Source organism: Mustela erminea, chromosome 19 (genome assembly GCF_009829155.1).
Source record: "Mustela erminea isolate mMusErm1 chromosome 19, mMusErm1.Pri, whole genome shotgun sequence".
Lineage (NCBI taxonomy): Eukaryota > Metazoa > Chordata > Mammalia > Carnivora > Mustelidae > Mustela > Mustela erminea.
The window spans coordinates 9,264,695-9,285,326 of record NC_045632.1 but is presented as its reverse complement, the minus strand read 5'-3'; the positions used below and the strand labels follow the sequence as shown (position 1 = coordinate 9,285,326).

General features: G+C 44.1%; 1 protein-coding gene across 1 annotated transcript in view; it reads left to right on the top strand.

The window, feature by feature from the left end:
- Positions 1-5,013: 5,013 nt before the first annotated feature.
- LOC116579132 (zinc finger protein 11-like) overlaps positions 5,014-20,632 on the top strand; it is a 1,039,038-nt gene continuing 1,023,419 nt past the window's right edge. Inside the window, 1 exon segment of the mRNA XM_032324104.1 lies at positions 5,014-5,031. Within this exon segment, the coding sequence (XP_032179995.1) occupies positions 5,017-5,031 (15 nt within the window). The 5' untranslated portion in view covers positions 5,014-5,016.

The window sequence follows — 20,632 nt, the reverse complement described above, 5'->3', positions numbered from 1 at the left end:
GAATTCTTGAGACATCTTTGGTACAAAATGGTGTTTTATTAAAGCATGGGGACAGGTCCCTTGGGCAGGAAGAGCTGCTGCCCTGATATCCTGAGGAGTGGCTGATTATATACACAGTAGTTGGGTAGATGAGGACAAAGGGGGTGTTCAGAAGGGCTGTCACGGTAAAAAAGACTGTCAGGTTACTGAAGGCATGGTTATTGTCAAGCCAAGGCTGTTTTTCCCTCTAATAAGGCACTAACATGAAGACAGTTGGGCGTTTCCTGGTGGAATGTCACATTCCTCCTATCACACATCCTTGTCAATGAGCTTTAGCTTTAGAAGAAATTTAACTTTATTTTTATTTCCTTCCACCTCAGCCTCCTTCAGTTTTATGGAGAGGAGGGTGCTGTTAGGGCTTTAGGAGCTGAGTTACTTGCCTCTGGAAGTTATGCAGTTAATAAGATAGCTTCTTTGTTGTAAATCACTAGGACATTAGTAAACGGAGGGAGACTCCTGTCTTGCAGGATTGTGATCTCTGCAAGTTAACTCTTTGTTTTTCTTTTAGGGCAGCCAGGAGTGCCTGAGGGATGTCACACGTGTCACAGAGGTGGGGGGTGGTTAAGGTGCCAGCTTTTGCTTTGTCCTCAGCCAGCCTTCTGCTCCCTCATCAAAAGGAGTCCCCAAATTAGATGGCTGTCTGCTAGGGGGACTCAGTGGCTATGTGGCTCTAATTTGTGTCCAAGGCTTCCCTCAGACTGGAGGGGCTACTGTGCTCTGGGGTTTGCCTGGATGCACAGATGCATTATTAACACCATGACCTACCAGCCAACCTTCTAAGTTTATTTTTATTTTTGTTTCATTAATTAATTAATTAATTTGACAGCACACAAAGAGTGGAGTGGGAGAGGGGGATCTCTGACATGGGGCTCCATCTCAGGACCTTGAGATCATGACTCAAGCCGAAGGCAGATGCTTAACAACAAAGCCACCCAGGTGTCCCTAACCTTACAAAGTTAAAACTGGTGGACGCATTCTGTGTCTCATTGGTAGGACCACTTAATTTTTTTTTTTTCCCCTTTGGGACTGGAGGTGGTTGTTTGACATGGGAAAGCTCTTAAGTACGTGATCAAAGCCCTAAAGGACTCTCAGAATAGCATTTCTCTACTAAATACTTAAGTAACATGAATGCATGAAGCAGTTTTACTGACTAGAAAGGTGTTAGATGTTGTAACAGCTGCACAAGGTAGAATGTGTGCTATCCCGAAAACAAAATGCTGTGCACACAGTCTAGATGACCACAAAAGTATTTCGTTTCTAACAGATGTGGATACTCAGATTGGCATGTAACGATTGCTCTTCTTCCTTCAATGCTTAGTGAAACTCCTAGAGTCCAGGAAATTTTGTCAACTATCAGAGGGCCCTTATTTAGGGTTCTTTTTGTGTTGTCGTTTTGTCCCAAGTCTCCCCACTCGGTGCTGAGATGCCTTACCTACCATGACTCCAAGCCCACAGATGATCCTTTCCACCCACGATGTCCACACGCAGTCTCCCTTGAATTCAGCTGCTTCTGCTTCATAAGTCCTGTCTGTATAAGCCCCAAATGATCAATGTTGACCCATAGGTAGGGACATCACTATGTATCTATTCATCAGGTAGAAGTTACAAAAGATCAGAACTTGCGCTCTGGGCAACCTCCAAGATTTAAGGGTAGAAACTTTTCGGTGGGGGGGATGATATGAGAAATAAAGGTGAAGAAAGATTATTATATTTCCTCACAATTACAGCCCACTGACAAGTCTTTGATACAGGAAGAGTTGCCCTTCCTCCAGGGATCCAACTGCCTCCCAGCTTAACATTTTGCCAAGGGCAATAGGCAATCTTAGCCCAACCCCCAGGAACCTGTAAATCTCCTTTAACATATAAAAACTGCTTTGAAATCGTCCTTTTTCTCTACCCCTCAAAATGCATGTTGGCAATCATCCTCCAAACTTCTGACCCACCCATCTACATCTGAAGGGTCTCATGCCAGAGATTTTACTAAACAGTAATAAATGACCTTTCCTAACAATAGCTAGCTCCCTCAAGGTGTTGGAAACCTTGTTTCCAAAATACCTGGGAGGCTTAAGCTATCCCTACCCTCCTCAGAACATAAAAGTGTATAATAAGATTTATTTATTTATTTGTTTGTTTATTTGACAGACAGATCACAAGTAGACAGAGAGGCATGCAGAGAGAGAGAAAAGAAAGCAGGCTCCCTGCCAAGCAGAGAGCCCGATGCAGGGCTCGATCCCAGGACCGTGGGATCATGACCCAAGCGGAAGGCTGAGGCCTTAACCCACTGAGCCACCCAGGCGCACCATGAAAGTATATAATAGGTCACTTCTCATGATCCCAGGACAACTCTCTCTGCCCACAGGTCCTGTCCTCCAGCTTTAATAAAACCACATTTTTACACCAAAGGTCTCTCAAGAATTCTTTATTGGTCATCAGTATTGGAACCCTAATGCCTTTTCTGCCTCATCTATAGGGAAGAGAGATGACGCCAGACATTATCTTTTTTTTTTTTTTTAATTTATTTATTTGTCAGAGAGAGAGGGAGAGAGAGTGAGCACAGGCAGAGAGAATGGCAGGAAGAGGCAGAGGGAGAAGCAGGCTCCCTGCCAAGCAAGGAGCCCGATGTGGGACTCGATCCCAGGACGCTGGGATTATGACCTGAGCCGAAGGCAGCTGCCTAACCAACTGAGCCACCCAGGCGTCCCCAGACATTATCTTTTATTTTATTTTATTTTTTAAGATTTTATTTATATATTTGACAGACAGAGATCAGAAGTAGGCGGAGAGGCAGGCAGAGAGAGAGGGAGAAGCAGGCTCCCCGCCGAGCAGAGAGCCCAATGTGGGGCTCAATCCCAGGATCCTGGGATCACGACCGGAGCCAATGGCAGAGGCCTCAACCCACTGAGCCACCCAGGCGCCCCGACAGTAACTTTTTAGATCATGAAGTGTTGTCCCAACAGATTGGCAAACCATTGTTGGACATGCATTTCCTATTTCCTGCGAATATATGTCCCCTGTTTGAAATTCTAAATCCTCCCTCCTTCTCCTGTCACAGTGGCATGGAAGATCCAGTCACCTGTCTTTAAGCCTCATGTCCTTCAGTTTCCCATAATTAAGATTTTTTTCTTAGTCTCCTTAAATTGTCTCACAACTTTTTAATTATTATCAGGCCAAAATGAAGATGGAGCAAGAAAACCACATTTTCCTCTCCTAAATTCACCTCTGCTGAATGACCCAATCTCCACACTTCAGACCCCAAATCTAATGTAAACACGTAGCTGGGGATCAAGAGGAACAGCAGCTTCATCACTTCGCCAGCAAAGGAGGCCCCAGCAGGTCGGGCCAGCAAACCTGCAGCGCACCTGGAGAAGGGGCTGGGGTTTGTAGGGCAATAGAGAATCTCATCAGTTTCAGCAGGAATTGTGTCTGCACTGCCCGCCCTGTTCACCGTGTTGTCAGGGCAGAACCAGGTTCCTGAAACAAAGAAGGGCTGAGAAGTAGAGAGGGGAGGTTTGGAGGGAAGAGGGAAAGTGTCATTTAGTTTGAACTGGAATCTCCCTGAAGTATTAATGCAGCCATTTTCATTTCTGTTCAGCTTGATGCACTGAAGTGGTTTCCATTTGAGTCACCAGGACAGCTGTAGGAAGACCACTTCATATGTTCCAGTGAGAAGCTATTTGGTATTTTCTAGCATGGGTAAAATAATGAAAAAGGCTAAAACACCATATTTCGTGGAGAATGTTGAGGAATCCGAATTCTCCTATATTCCTGATGGTATGGTAAAAGTACATTCAGTTTGGAATATTATTTTGGAGTTACATATGGAAATAAATATTTACCTAATGAAGGGGAACATTTTGAACCCCCTAAAATACATCTCTGGCTTAAGGATTATATTAGGCTGGTATTTTAAACAAAGGGTAAAAGAAAAGCTCTGACACCCAGGATTCCCTTTGTGAGAGACTTTGCATTGATAAGGGAAAACTTCATTTTAAAGGTGTCTCCCCCTGTGTAGCAGAAAGAGGGAGAAGGTGTCAGTCTCCAGAAACTCTGATCAGTGGAGAAGACGTGGATCTAAATGTGGTCACAACCACAGCCTTGGTTTCCCTTCTTCTTGGGCTCTCCACCCCAGATGCTTTCCAATAGCATCACCTGTGCAGTTTCAAGAAGAATCTTCTCTGCTGCCCCTCCCCCTCTGATTCTACCAATCCATTTGGTGGAAACAACATTGTTGTTTGTGTTACTAAGGGTGGCAGGAGATTCTCAATGGGCCAGAGGTAAGCACAAGGGCTTCTGGTGGTTTTATGGGAGTGGAGAGCAGAGTTTGGCTCACAGAGAGGTAAGGTGGTCTCCGCTGCGTGAGTCTGGGAGGGTCAGGTCCATGCAGTGCACGGTCCCTATGCTGAAGCTGAATCTGTGGGCATTTGGTGGGAGGGGAGCCCCGTGAAAGCCGAGAAGGAAAATTCAAAGATTAGTCTGGCAGTAGGAGCTTATTTGAATAGCTCCTGACACAATGGAGTAGGAATTTGGGCCTTTTCTGTGTTTCAGTGTCCTGATCTAGGGAAGCAGTTTTGGTAAGAGAAATCTATGTTCTTGGGAGGCTGACCCATCCAGCAGGGAATCCCTGTCTCGGTCCCAGGCCCATTCCGGGTTTCCCCCACTTTCCCGCCATCCATGGCCACCAGAGTGGCACAGATGCAGAACTAATTGTGTGTAAACTCCCACCTTTGTTTGTGCCCAGGACTCAGACCCTGGGAGAATAGTCACCCTCCTCTGAGCCCGCTGGTATTAAATAAACTCCAATCCCCATGGTCTCCCAGGGCCGCTCGGTTCTTCTGCAGGATCCAGCCTGGTTCCAGAACAGTTTCCAGGTGCACAGACTCTGTTGGTGGCCTGATAGGCATTTTCTCCTGATGCTGCTGTGATTTACCCACAGATATCTTGTGAGAAAGAAATCTAGAGGAGGAGGTGAAAGAGAAAATGGCCAGTTCTCAGGTAAGCCTGGTGTCCCAGGAGAGACCATGTCATGTTTTCCTCCTAAAATTCCTCACTTTTAGAAATTGCAAATGTTGGTTCCTATAGTTCTGATGTTTCTCCCTTCTGTTTTCACCTATTTTGAAGATCTTTCCAGAAATGATACTCAAGGCCAGGTCTTCAGAACCCTTCTCCTCTGTATCCCAGATCCTTCTCTCCCATGTCTCCAATGTGCCTTACAATAGGACAGCAGAAGCGTCACTGGGAGTTAAAGTCCTGCAAGCATTGAAAATAGTTTCTGAGTGACAAATGCACAGGGGGAAGCCTTGTGTCTGTGATTCTGCTGCTGCTGAGGTCTGGTCCAGGAAGGTCAGTGAGGAAAAACCTTTCTCCTTTAGGTCCCATGTGCTTGCTTTTCTCAGTGCTGTGTAGCCCAGGGCTCAGAAAATCAAGAAATGAACTCGATGGATTTGGTTCCAGAATAATTCCAGATGTCCTCTGAGAGAAAAGTGTGGGAAGGCGGTTTCTTGAGACTTGCTCTTTAGAACGTGAAGTAAGTGATAGGTCCCCCAATGATAGGTCTGTCTTCAAAGGAGTGAGACTGATACAAAGCAAAGGTCAAGCAAAGCTTTATTTTGTGCCAAGCATCAAGAATCAAAACGACCGGTCGGGGATGCCTCTTACAGAGAGAGTGACCCATCCCAGCCTCACAGACTTTTATAGAGCAAAGGCCAGGTGGTTGAACCTGGCCACACACAGGTGGCCAATGAGATTGTAACAGGCAGAGAAAGTCACATAGTCATGCTAGGTCACACACAGGTGGCCAATTGAATTACAATTTACCCTATAATAGACATTTGAACTAGCCTATCACCTTGGTCAGAATTGGTGCCCAAAAAGGCATCCAAAAGGCATGGCCAACACTCCTTGGTAGCTAGGGAGACAGTATGCACCCCCACTGATTGGTTGTCTCCACCTGGCATGACTCATCCTGGAATTCGGGCTCTGTTATCTCCACCTGACCTGACCCGCCCTTGTATCTGGGCTCTGTTATCAGGGACTGGTCTACCATATTTTACTGGTTTCCAGGACTTGCTTTTAAGTAAGCTTTCCTGGGGAGGGGGGGGCAGGGCCAGTGTAAGTTTTACTGCATAAACAACAAAATCACTGTTTAACCGAGATGGAATCACTCTGGCTAAATAGACCCTTATAGTAGGTATTTTATGTAAAATACACTAGTTAAAATACACTAGAGGGGAACCTGGGGGCTCTGTCAGTTAAGCCTCAAGACTATAGATTTCCCCTCGGGCCTAGATCTCTGGATCCTAGGATGAGCTCTTCCTTTGGCTGCAGGCTCTGCTGGGAATCAGCTTGAGATTCTGTCCTTCTCCCTCTCCCTGGCCCTTGCACTAAAGTGAAAATGAATCTGTAATTAAGATTATACTGCCTCATAGGGGACATGGAGACTCTGTTGTCTAAATGTGGTGTCTCTGGGGCACCTGGGTGGCTCAGTGGGTTAAGCTGATGCCTTCGGCTCAGGTCATGGTCTCAGGGTCCTGGGATGGAGTCCCACATCGGGATCTCTGCTCAGCAGGGTGCCTGCTTCTTCCTCTCTCTCTGCCTGCCTCTCTGCCTACTTGTGATCTCTCTCTGTCAAATAAATAAATGGAATATTTAATAAATAAATAAATAAATAAATAAATAAATAAATGTGGAGTCTCTGCCGGTCAGGTGGGGACCCTGAACCTGGGTCCATGATTGGGTGGAGGAAGTCACGTGGGATTGAAGAGTTCACCTGAGGCAGAACCACACTCTTCACAGTTCACGGAATATCCTGCGGGAGGCAGGAGGCAGTTGGCAGAGGAGAGAGAGGCTCTGTGCATGGAGCAATGCATGCGGTGGGGGCTGTTTTTAGTGCGGGAAGGTGAGGGTTTAGGGGGCTCAAGGAAGTTTCCCTCATCCGGGCACTGTCCCTGGCTGTCAGTAGTTCATTGGTTAGTTCGGGCCTGTGGCTCCTTTGAGCTGAGGCCCCTGATGGGCCTCTCTGGGTTCAGTAGGGGGTCACTGTGGGCCGTTTTCCATGTCTTTGCACAAGCCTGCTTGCCTCATAGCAGCCCCTACAGAGACTGTAGGTGATTCAACTGTATATATCCTCTGTTTTCATGAGATTCGTAGTCTGAATTCCTGTTTTCAGACCACAAAAAAAAAAAAAAAAATACCAGTGATGGTGTGTCCTTGGGTGCGCCTTGGCACTGAGATCACTTTTCTTTATCTCTTCTCCCCAAAAGCATGTTGGCCATCATCCTCCATGCATGTCCCCCACTGATACAGATCGGCAGGGTCTTCTGTCTAAGGTTTCACTCAACAGTAGTAAGTGATCTCATCACACCAGCCGGGTCCTCAAGGTCCTGAGAACCTTACTTTCAGCTTCCTCGGTGATGGCTGCGCTCCTGAGCCACTCACCATTATAGTGCAGAATGACTTCCTGCTCACACCCCAGTGCAGCACCTCTGATCCGTAGGACCTGTGCATCATCAGAAAGACCACAGCCTTTGCACCAAAGACATCTCAGTAATTGTTTCTTCATCATCCACTCCCATGCCCCAAGATTTCACATCAGAAACATGTCAAGAATTTTTTCTTGACCATTGGCTCCACTCCTGCATGCCAACAGTTTGCAGTGGACAAAGAAGGCCATGACTTCTGTGTAGTTAATAGAGTTGACTTCTGGGAATTAAAGGAGTGAATATTCTCAACTAGCAGCTCTCTGCCCAATAAGCTTTTCTTTTACCCCACACCCATGTCAAGGAAAAGGAAAGGTAAGGTCTGGCTCTACGTAGTGACACTAAGTTCCTCTTCCATTTTAGGGACCATTGTGAACTCTGTCAATGGCCATTTGATGACTGTGGTATTTATTTCAGGAACTGCTGACATTCATGGAATTCTCTCAGGAGGAGTGGGGACACCTGACCCACACTCAGTGGGAACTGTACAGGGATGTGATGCTGGAGAACTACGGACACCTCCTCTTCTTGGGTGAGGAAGTCTCCTTCCAGATTTCCCAAACCCAACTGAGGGTTTTGTTCCTTCCTGTGAAGACTGCCTCTTGGGAGACTTCTCTCTGAATGACTGGAACTTGGATCCAAGCAGAAAGGGAAATAAGTAGGGGTTTGTAGATGGAGAGAAAAATCTTCATGATGTTTCTTTTCAGCCTTGGCTTCTCCTTCCTCAAGGTAACATCATCTCTGGTGTAGTTGAGTGGCAGTGCTCAACATCTAGCGACAGAGAATGGTGCTACTCACATCTTAAACTGAAATTTCCCCTGCTTATTACCGTGTCTACTATTTGGAAGTGGAGGTCAGGATGTGAACACTGGAAATGCCTCCTGTGTGTTCTAAAGGGACTGTTGGGGAACAGCTTTGGGAAATCATTTTCTAGAATTCTACAGTGTCCTTTCTTCTTTGCTGAACACAAGCCTGATGGGAAGTTAGAATCCGTAGCAATAGTCACTTTTCCTTTTTCCTCATAAACAGGTCTCACTGTGTCAAATCCAGAACAGATTATGTTTTTAGAGCAAGAGAAGCAGCTCTGGGATGTGAAGAGAAAGGAAACCATAGGCTTCCATCCAGGTAAGTGGGAATGAATGATGCAGAAGACATAGGGGAGGTCCAAGTCTGATGGAGAAAGGTAGACCTTAAGCTGTGGTTTGAATCTCTCTCCTTGAATAAAGATTAGTTGGAGACATGCCCAGTTTCTTTTTTCTCTCTCACCCAGAGGGACATCTGCTCTCCAACATTATCAAGCTCTTAGATTTCTCTAGGTATTCTCCTTCAGCTCCAGTGATGGTCTGTTATGTCCACAAGGAGGGTCAGGAGACTGCTTGGAGGGAGAGTGCCCCCTAAACTGAGAGCTTCTCCAGGTAGGTCAGATGGTTGGACATTTGCCTTCAGCTTTGGTCATAATCCAGGGTCCTGGGATAGGGCCCCACATAGGGGTCCCTGCTTGGCGGGATGCTGATTCTCCCTCTCCCACTTCCCCTTCCTGTGTTCCCTCTCTTGCTCTGTCTCTCTCTGTCATATTAATTAAAAAAAAAAAAACTGAGACTCAAGAACTTCATCAGATAACAAAGCACCTTCCAAAAATGGACAGTGTGTGGTTTTATTTCCCTTCAAAAGTTCTTTTTTAAAAATATTAACTAATACAGAACTGCCTGGGTGGCTCAGTGGGTTAAGCAACTGCCTTTGGCTCAGATCATGATCCCAGGGTCCTGGGATCAAGTCCTGCATCAGGCTCCTCGCTCAGTGGGGAGCCTTCTTCTCTGTCTGCCTCTCCCTGCCACTCTGCCCCCTTGTGCATTCTCTCTCTTTCTGACAAATAAATAAAATATTAACTAATACAGAAACTTCCACTCTCTGTGTTCTATTCCTCAGGGGTGGAACAATGTCTCTATTTGTTTCCTAGCCTTCCCACATAAATAATGCTATTGGGGAACTAGAGTATTTAGAACTCAGATCTTGTAGCCTTTCATAAAGCCCCAGTCATTACCTAACTCAAAAAATGAGCTTTATGCTTTTTGTCAATAAAGTTATGTGTATATTTGTATGTATTTGGATATCATACATACATACTCTGTGATTCCTACTGTCGAATTTCTCTCCTTGATGAGTGGTCAGTGAATGTTGGACTATGTCTAGATGAGTTGTCATCAACACGGAATTAATTTCATCAGGTATTTGTGGGTGAATTTTGATTCTCTCTGCATGAGAGAAAAGACTTTCTGGAATTGAAAATAATTTTGAAACATTTTATAGCTCTGTACCGTGTTTCGGTATTAAATAAGAAATATATATTTTAATTTTAATTGTAGTATTATACCATGATATACCTTGGTACCTTCCTCATTAACTTTTGTTACTTCTGTATTTTCATTGTGGTTACCTTACAGATTGCTTAAAATAACTTAGAGGTAAAACAAAGATTTTAAATCTCATACCGTCAACTGCACACAAAACTTTTCATCCCATCTCCACCCCTGCACCCACTATGTTAATGATATCACAGATTCTGTCTTTAGGTCGCATGACTTACTACCTACATCAAAGATTTTTATACTCTTTTAAAAACAAAATTCTGTAGCAGAAATAAACGTCAGGGATGCCTAATTACAACACTTACAACACTATAGGTTTGTGTAATTATCTAAATATTTATGTTTAGAAGACAGCTTTGTGTCCTCGTGTGGTTGCAGTTTGCAGTTTCTGTATAGAATACTTTTCATTTCATTGAGAGCATGTTCCTTTTACATGTCTCTGAGGACAGGTCTACTGGTAAACTTAGAGCATTTTTACTTGGGAATGTCTTCATTTCTACATCTGTGGAAAAGAGTTTTGCCCGATAAAGTATACTTCGTGGCCATTTTTCATTTTGCAGTACCTGAGTACTCGATGTCGGTGCCAGTCCTGTCGGACCCACTGAGAATCATAGAGGAGAAGCTTGCAGTTTTTCCCTATTGAATAGGTTAGATTTCAGCTTTTCACACATCTGTGGCATTCATTAGGTTGAGGGGTTTCCTTCTCTCTCTCCATTGAGTGTTTTTAATGTGACATGTTGTCCACTGTGCCCATATTTGTATTCTGTCTCCCTTAATATGATCATGTCATTTTTGATCTTCATTCTGTTAACATGGAGTCTTCAAGTTATGGTTTTCTACATGTTGGAGCGCCCTTAACTCCTTGACTGTTTCCTACTTGATGATCTTGTAAAAGGGGGGAATGTACTGTTGATTCAGATTGCTATTGATTGTGGGCTTTGAGTGACTATTCCTCACAGGTAGAGTTTTGCAAACTTCGTCATTTGTAATGTCTTCCTCTAGCTTGCATGAGCTGGTAATGCTGGTGCCACAGAGTGTTCTGCTAGTTTCCCTGATCGTCACTCCTTGGAAATGTTTGAGGAGATTTGCAGGCCTTTCTTCTTCAGTGTCTGTCTGTATATTAACCGAATTCATCCAGCACACAATTTTTGTTTATTGGGAGTTTTTTTTCTTTTATTCATCCTTCATTCTGCTTTGTGCCTATAGATCAGTTATTTATTATTATTTTTTGGGTAATGGAGTCTAAACTGGTTATACATTTCTGTTGAAATTCATACTCATCTTTTGGTATGAATCCGTGGGCACTGATTACACATTGTTGCTTTTATAAGTACTTTTATTCCTACAGTCATTTATACTATATCTACCTTTACTTCTTCACCTGTCATTTTAGTCGGTCTTTTCTCTATGACTCTTAATTTAGTTCATAAGTTGTCAATTATGCTAATCTTTTCTGACAAACGACTCTTCCTATGGTTGATATATTCCTATTTTTCTGTACTATGGTTCATTTCAGTTTTCTTTTTCAGTTTCCATCATTCTGCTAATTTTGCACTCATGTAACCCTTTTCCTGATGGTTAGAGATAAAAGAAATTGATTTTTAAGACAGCAAATATGTGTGACCATACCGCAGAAATATATATTAGGATATATGGTCAGTATGTTGTGTGCCATGTTATGTTTCCATGGAGAAATGAAGTCCTGATGAGTCCTTCTCAGCCATCTTTCTGACATTGTCTGATTGACTTGATGCTTCTATATTAGCATTCAAGGGTATATTCTTCTGAATGTAGTAAGTGCAATGATTTTATTTTATTTGAAATCTTGCAGCTATATCCTCATCTGACATGCAGAGTTTCCCCCTAAAGTGCAGCATAGAAGGTTCTTTCCAGAACAGACCAATGCACAGATGCAAACATAGTGCTATTGAGATTTTACACTTACGTACACACTGGGGCAATGATGGGGACAGTGGAGGGCATCAAAGAAATCCTAGACGATACACCCAAATGATGGCAATTGCACTTAATGAGAATGTCACTGCCCCAAATGGTGAAGGATATAAACTGCTGTGGAAAACCTCGCTTTTTAAGTCAACTGTTTCTGCAGAGCAGTGTGTTTCTGTCAGCACAAGCTCCAACCAGATATTCAAACATAGCTATTTGTGGACAGACCATTTGGAACATCTGAAAAGTAACCTAGTCCATGATAAGAATAATGATTTGAGCCATTTGGAAGATAGGATTGGCCTTACCTTTCAGCCAGATGTTTCTAATCATCAGAAATTTAGAAATGCAGAACAAAGTGCTCAGTGGGGTCCATTCAAGAGGCGCTTCACAGAGGGGTCAACCCTCCAGAGTGACCAGAGGGTTTCCACTGGAGTGAGAATTGCTCAGTGCACTGAATCTCAGAAAACATTGAACCAGGGTTCCAGTGTTCACAGATGTGTCAGGGCTAGATTTGCAGAGAACCATTATGAATGTGATAAATGTGGGGAAGGCTTTCATCCAAGCTCTAACCTCAGTATACATAATGGTCACTGTTTGGGACACAGTCTTCATAAATATAATGAATGTGGGAAAGCTCGTAACCAGTCCTCTAGTGTTGGTGATCATCAGAGAATTCGTGAGGGAAAAAGCCCATTCACATCTAATAAACCAGGGACCATGTTTAGTCAGTCATCAAGCCTAAACATCAATGAGATAATCCTTTGGGGAAAGCAAACTTACATTTTTAGGGAATGTGGTAAATCCTTTGACTGCCACCCAACGCTATCTCAACATTAGCAAATGCATACTGGAGAAAAAATGAAATATGAAGAAGGTGGTTAAACCTTTAAGGACTGGTCATTAATAAATGGACATAAGCAAATCTGTACTGGAGGGAAACTTTACTAATGTCAAGAATTTGGAAAGTCACTTAACCACAGCTCAAAGCTTACACAACATTGTAGAATTCATACTGGAGAGAAACCTTATCAACGTGAAAAATGTGGGAAGGCCTTTACACAGAGCTCAGTGCTGACCTGACATCAGATAATTCATACTGGAGAGAAACCTTACAAATGTCAAGAATGTGGCAAGGACTTTAGGTGGCCCTCAAACCTTACTCAACATCATATAATTCGTCCTGGAGAGAAACCTTACAAATGTCCAGAATGTGGCAAGACCTTTAACTGGTCTTCAGACCTTACTCAACATCCCATTATTCATACAGGACTGAACACTTTACAATGTCAAGTATGTGGTAAGACTTTCAACTGGTATTCAGACCTTACACAACATCACCAAACTCACAGTAGAGAGAAACCTTACCAATGTCAAGAATGTGGTATGGCCTTTAACAAGGCTTCAGCCCTTACTCATCATCATAGAATTCACAGTGGATAGAAAACTTACCAATGTCAAGAATGTGGCAAGTCCTTTAAACAGAGCTCAGCACTTACCCAACATCACATAATTCATACTGGAAAAAAAACCTTACAAATGTCAAGAATGTGCGAAGGTCTGTGTGTGTGTGTGTGTGTGTGTGTGTGTGCACAAGAATCAATTAGATGGAGGACCTTTATTAGGGAGAGAGCTGATCATGATGTGGGAAACAAAGGCAAAAGAAAACATACTAATATCCTTATACCTACACGTTATTGACATATCCTTGAAACAGGCAGAATGACATTCCTCCAAGGACTCAACTGCCATGAAGCTAATAGTTTGCTAATGGGAAAAGACAATCTTGACCTGAACCCCCATCAGGATCTTGTAAGTCTATTTTAACATAAAACATTTCCTTTGTAAACTTCCCCTTTCTCTCAAACCCCCTAGTTACCTATTGGCAAACATCCTCCAAGCAGATGGCCCATAGATAAACATCAGAAGGGTCCCATGACTAAGGATTTTTGGTTAGTAATAAATGACCTTTTCCTAAGAACTGATAGCCCCCTCAAGGTCCTGGATACCTTGCTTCCAAAATTCCTTAGATACTTGTGCTATCCCAAACCCCCTCCAACTTGAAAGTATATAATGGGCCACGCCTCATGACAGAGTGTGGATTTCTTTCCCTGGGTCCTGTTCCCATGCTTTCCAAAATCAACTTTTGCACCATAGATACCTCGAGAATTCTTTCCTTGCCATGGGTATCAAACCATAACATTCTTTCCTACATGGATACCAGAGATTAACAGTTTATATCACAAACAGTTGCCTACCTATAACAGACATATGAAAGAATTTTCAATATCATTAGCCATCAGGGAGATTCAAATCAAAACCACATTGAGATACTACCTTACACCAGTTAGAATGGCCAAAATTACAAGATAGGAAAGAAGTTTTGGAGAGGATGTGGAGATAGGGGGACCCTCTTACACTATTGGTGGGAATGCAGTCACATTGGAAAACAGTGTGGAGATTCCTCGAGAAATTAAAAATAGAGCTACCCTATGACTCTGCAATTGAATTCCTGGGTATTTACCCCTAAGATACAGATGTAGTGAAAAGAAGGGCCATTGGTACCTCAGTGTTCCTAGCAGTAATGGCCACAGTCACCAAAGTGTGCAAAGAGCCAAGATGACCTTCAACACCCCAATGGATAAAGAAGCTCTGGTCCAGGGGCACCTGGGTGGCTCAGTGGGTTAACGCCTCTGCCTTCAGCTCAGGTCATGATCACAGGGTCCTGGGATCAAGCCCCACTTCAGACTCTCTGCTCAGCAGGGAGACTGCTTCCTCCTCCCTCTCTGCCTGCCTCTGCCTACTTGTGATCTCTGTCTGCCAAATAAATAAATAAATAATCTTAAAAAAAAAAAAAAAGAAAAGAAGCTCTGGTCCATATATACAATGGAGTATTATGCCTTCATCAGAAAGGATGAATACCCAACTTTTGTATCAACATGAATGGGACTAGAGGAGATTATGCTGAGTGAAATAAGTCAAGCAGAGAGAGTCAATTATCATATAGTTTCACTTATTTTGGGAGCATAAGGAATAACATGCTTCTCAGTAGGAGAAGAAGAGGATAAATGAGTTGGAGGATATCAGAGGGGGAGATGAAGCATGAGAGACTGTTGACTTTGAGAAAGAAACAGGGTTATGGAGGGGATGGGGTGGGGGTGTTGTGTGAGCTTCGTGGTAGGTATTAAGGAGAGCATGTATTGCATGGAGCACTGGGTGTGGTGCATAAACAATGTAGAAACATTGGAAAAAATAAAATTGCCAAAAAAAATAAAGAAGAAGTAGAAGAGTTGCCTACCTTGAGGACAAACAATTGTTTGATAAATATTTCATCTTTCCTTTCTCCTCTGAATATAATCCCCTCTTTGGAAATTCGAAATCCTACCTCCTCCTTCTTAAGTCACAGAAGCTTTAATCACCTTGTAAAGACCTATTTAGTAAGAGGCTTTCAATAAATTTAACCTGTCTCTGCTCCCTTTGCCCCAGAGGATTTACTTAAAAACAAGTCCCAGAAACTAGCTCCACCATAACAAAGCCCAGGTACAAGGGTGTGTCAGGCCAGGTGGTGACATCGGATCAGAGGGGGGTTGCATACTGTTTCCCTAGCTACCAAGCAGTCTGGACCCACCCTTTTGACACATTTGGGGCGTGAATTCTGACCAAGGTGATAGGCTGCTTCAAATGTCTACTAAGGTAAACTGTAATTCAATAGGTCGTAGCATCACTGTGGAGTTTCTTGTATGTGTGACAATCTCATTGGCCACCTGTGCGTGGCCAGGCCCGACCGCATGGCCTTTGCCCTTAAAAGCTAGTCTGTGAAAGGAAAAGTGTCGCCCTCTATTGTAAGAGGTGCATCCCCGACGGTCTGGTGAGATTCTTGATGCTTGGTGCGAAATAAATCTTTGCTTCACCTTCGCTTTATATCAGTCATACTCCTTTAATATCAGACCCATTATTGGGGCATAACACTCCTCTCTTTGAGCCTCATGTCTTTCTCATTCCCATAATTAAGAACTTCATTATTTTCTCTACTGAAAATGTCTTACATCATTTTAAGTCTTAGACCAGCCGAAGAATTGAGAACAGCACAGGAAAAATAAAATTTCCTCTCCTCACATTCATTCTGTTGTGTTAACTGATCTCCAAGCTTCAGACCCGGAACAGAATGTGCAGACAGAACTCGGGATCAAGGGCAGCGGGAGCTTCATTGCTTTGCCAGCCAAGGAGGCCTCAGCAGTTCAGGGCCTTCAAACCTGCACCCCACCTGGAGAAAGAGGCCAAGGGTTTGTTGGGAGATGCTAGATAATGGCCAATTTCCAGAGGAATTTGTGCCACCAGCCCTGTTCATCATGCTGTCAGGGTGGAACCAGGTTCCTGAAACAAAGGGCTGAGAAGTGAGAAGTCTATGGGGAAGAGAAAGGTTACTTTTTTGGAAATGGAGTCCCACTGAAGCATTAATTGCTTTTTTCTTTGTTCAACTTGATGCCTTTCAAGTGGTTTTCATTACAGTCACCAAGATAGTTGTTGTCAGAAGACTGCATATTTTACTCTGAGAAACCACTGTGTTTTCTGAAATGGCTAAAATAAAGAAAAAGGATAACATCCAATTTTCCTGAGAATGCTGAGAATTAGATTTTTCGTATATTGCTGATGGGAGGGTAAAAAAAAAATGCAGTGTGGAAAACTGTGTGGCAGGTCCTTATGAACAGAAACACTGAAGGGGAATATTTTGTCACCCTAAAATATGTATTTTTGGCCTGAGCATTATTTTCAGCTGGTTATTTTGAATCAAAGGCAGATAAAAAAAGAGCTCTGAAATCCTGTGTTTACTTTGAAAGAGACATTTGCATTTATACTGGAAAGTTCAGTCTGTCAGTGGTCTCCCTCTGTGTAGCAGAAAGAGGGAGAAAGTGTCAGTCTCCTGAAACTCTGATGGTGGAGAAGGCAGGGCTCTCACTCTGTTCCCAGCCCCAGCCTTGGTTCCCCTGCTTGTCCTGATCACCGCCCCAGTTCTTTCCCAGCAGGGTCACCTGTGGAGTTTCAGGAAGGATCTTCTCTGCGGGTCTCCCCCTCAGATTCTGTCTGTTGGTTTGGGCGAAAACAACACTGTTGTGTTAATTAAGGGCTCCAGGAGATTCTCTGCGAGGCCAGCGGGGAGCCCAAGGGCTTTCGGTGGGTTTCTGAGAGTGTATTTGCTGCTGGAGAGGTGACAGGATCTCTGCTCCTGGGGAGGGTTGCGTCCCTGCAGCCCGCGGTTCCGATGCTGACGCTGAAGTTGTGAGTGGCAGTGGGAGGGGACCCCTCCCTCCCCACAAAGCAGGTGGGGAAAATGCAGGGATGGGTGTCCTCATGGGAGCTCACAGTTTCTGAGCTGCTCCTGACACAAAGGACTGGGAAGTTGTGGCCTTTTCTGCATCTCCAAGTCCTGCCCGCGGGCGAGCGGTGTGAGGAGAAGGAGCTCTGTTGCTGGATTTCAGGGCATTTTCTCCTGATGCAGCTGTGATTTCCCACCAGATCCCTCGTGAGGACGAAATCTAGAGGTGGAGGCGAAGGCAGAAATGGCCGGTTCTCAGGTGAGCCTGGTGTCCCCGCGGAGCTGTGTCCTCTGTTTCTTCGCAGACCCTCGCATTTAGAAGCTGCAGATGCGGATGCCTCAAGTTCGGATGCTTCTCCCCTCCACGTTGACCTCTTTTTAAGACCTGCTCAAAAGTGATAACTCAGTGTTAGGTCTTTAGAATGCTTCTCTATTTCCCAGAGCCTTCTGTCCTCTCCCCATCCTGGCTTCGATAGTGCATCAGCCATTGTCACTTTGACTTAAAGTCCCCCAAGGAATGACAATATTTCGATGGTGGCAGATCTGGAGGGGAAGGTGTCGATTCTGAAATTCCTGTGGCTGATGAGGTCTGGTCCTGGGATGTCAGGGACGGAAAGCATTTCTCGATCGGGCTCATCTGGATTCTTGATCAGCTTTGTGCAGCCAGGCATGAAGGAAATGCGGACAGAAGCTCGGTGGGTATGAGTCCAGAAAAACTTGGAAAGTTCCCATTCTAAGAAAGGGGGTGTGTGTGTATCTCCATCTTTAGCACGTGAAAGATATTCTGCTTAAAATCCACTGGAAGAGGGTGCCTGGGAGCTCAGTCAACTAAGGTTGGACTCATGGTTGCAACTCAGGTCGGGATCTGAGGGTCCGGGACTGGTATCCCTGCTTCTGGTTCTGTGCCCTGAGGGGAGTCCGTTTGACATTCTCTTTCTCCCTCTACTGCACTTCCCCATCTCTAAAATAAAAATCAATCTTGGGGTCCGAGGGTGGTTCCGTTGGCTAAGAGTCTGCTTTCTGCCTTCAGCTCAGGTCATGATCCCAGGGACCTGAGATCCAGCCCCACATCAGGCTCCCAGGTTCCCAGGTGATGAAGTTTTAGAGTATAGGTGAGGTTCGGTGGGGTGAGGTCCGGAGCCGATGACCAAGAAAGAATTCTTGAGACATCTTTGGTGCAAAATTGTGGTTTATTAAAGCACAGGGACCGGACCCGTGGGCAGGAAGAGCTGCTGCCCCACTATACTGAGGAGTGGCTGATTATATACAAGGGAGTTGGGTAAGTGAGGACAAAGGGTCTGTTCTGAAGGGCTATCAGGGTAAAGAATAGACTGTCAGGATATGCAAAGCCTGGTTATTGTCAAGCCAAGGCCGTTTTCCCCTGTAATGAGGCACTAACAAGACAATTGGGAGTTTCCTGGGGAATGTCACATTCCTCCTATCAAGCATCCTTGTTAGTGAGATTTAAGTTTAGAAGAAATTTAACTTTATTTATATTTCCTTCTACCTCAGCTTCCTTCAGTTTTTATGGAGGGGAGGGCGACATTAGGGCTTGAGGAACTGAGTTACTTGCCTCTGGAAATTGGGCTATTGGTAAGATAGCTTCTTTGTTATAAATCACAAGGACGTTTGTAGATGGAGGGAGACTCCTGTCTTGCAGGATTGTGATCTCGGCAAGTTAACTCTTTGTTTTCCTTTTAGGGCAGCCAGGGGTGCCTGAGGAAAGTTACACATACTACAGAGGGGAGCAGGTGGAGAGGGGATGCAAGGTGCCAGCTTTTGCTTTGTCCTCAGCCAGCCTCCTGCTCCCTCATCATTCCCCCCTGAACAATTTTGACCCTTAATTCTTTAAGGTAGTTGAACGTGGAAAGTTTCATCTTCTGTAACTTCATCCTGCTGAATAGGGGTGTAGAACTGTCCCTACCTACTTGGATCAACATTGATCAGTTGAGGAATGTGGAGGGGAGTTACAGAAGATGGAGGCAGCTGAATCCAGGGCTGACAGTGAGGAAGTGTCTTTGCGTGGTAAGGATTATCGTGAAGTCATTGTAGCAATGGAGTCTTGGCACCAAGTAGAGGAACAATGAACGAGGCAACACATAAAGATTAATAAGGCTATAGAATGAGAAGCCCGAAAAGGAGATTTTTAATTTTTGGCCATAGTCCTCCTTTAAACCAGGAACTTAACCAATCACTGAGAGGGAGAGAAGGATCTTGTAGAGCCTTAATCTGGGTATTCATATCTTGTATTAGTCCTGTGACATTTTTGTGATAGTCTGGGATGAACATGCAACATTCTGCTCTGATAATTGCTCATGTCCCATCCTGTGCTGCTGTCAGGACATCTAAGGCCATTCTATTTTGTAGGACTGCCTTGCGTATCTGTGAGACTTTGATATTAAGTAAAGAGATGCTATTTAGTGAATCACTGAGTGCCTTTGTAGTATATGTATTAAGGGCTTCGACATGCCAAATGACACCCTCTAGTCCCACAGACGGAGCCAAAATGGATGTTAAGTGACCGTACCATTTAAAAACAGATCGTGTCCATCTTTGCTTTAAATGGGGGAGATTAGCTGGAGTGGCTATGGTTTTAGTAATGTGCCCATGAATCCAGGCAAATCCTAAGGTACAGCGACCTGTACATTCTGGAGGAAGGCAGGGCCACAGGTTAGTTCCCACAGATCCAGTGGGTTCCGTTTGGAGCTGGCCATCTAATGCCAGGTCGCCTTACCCAATCAGTACCAAACCAGTTAGTAGCTTGGAGTACTATTATTTGGGGACACATTTCTTTCTTTCTTTTTTTTTAAAGATTTTATTTAAAAGAGAGAGAGGGAGAGAGCAAGCACAAGCAGACAGAGTGGCAGGCAGAGGCAGAGGGAGAAGCAGGCTCCCTGCCCATCAAGGAGCCCAATATGGGACTCAGTTCCAGGACACTGAGATCATGACCTGAACTGAAGGCAGCCGCTTAACCAACTGAGCCACCCAGACATCCCATTGGGAACACATTTCTAATGATAGCCATCCCAGATGTTGTGTGTTATTTACCGAAGTATCATATATATGATTTCTTTGTTCCCGGCATTAAACTGCCTTTTGAATGAGCTGTGAAATAGTGGGTGTGAGCCACAAATATGTATCCCAGATTTGATATATGCCATCGTCAGTATAGCGATATGGAGGTTTTTGTAACTTAAGCCCATATTTGATTGGGGAGTAATGGCTTGACAGCAATCCCCTTTCCTTCCAAATAGCTCCATGGGCATGTAGTACCAGGAAGGCATATTTGGAGTCAGTATTAATGTTTATTTGTAAGGCTTTGGCAATTGCAAAGTGCTAGTGAGCACTATGGCACACTTAGCTTTTCTTATTCTTTTTATGGAAAGTATTGTCATCAGTAAATCAGCTGTCATTTGTATTTTTAACATCTTAAATCTGGCCAAACAGTAAGCAAGATCAATAACGTCTGAACATTTTTGCTCTACAGAGAA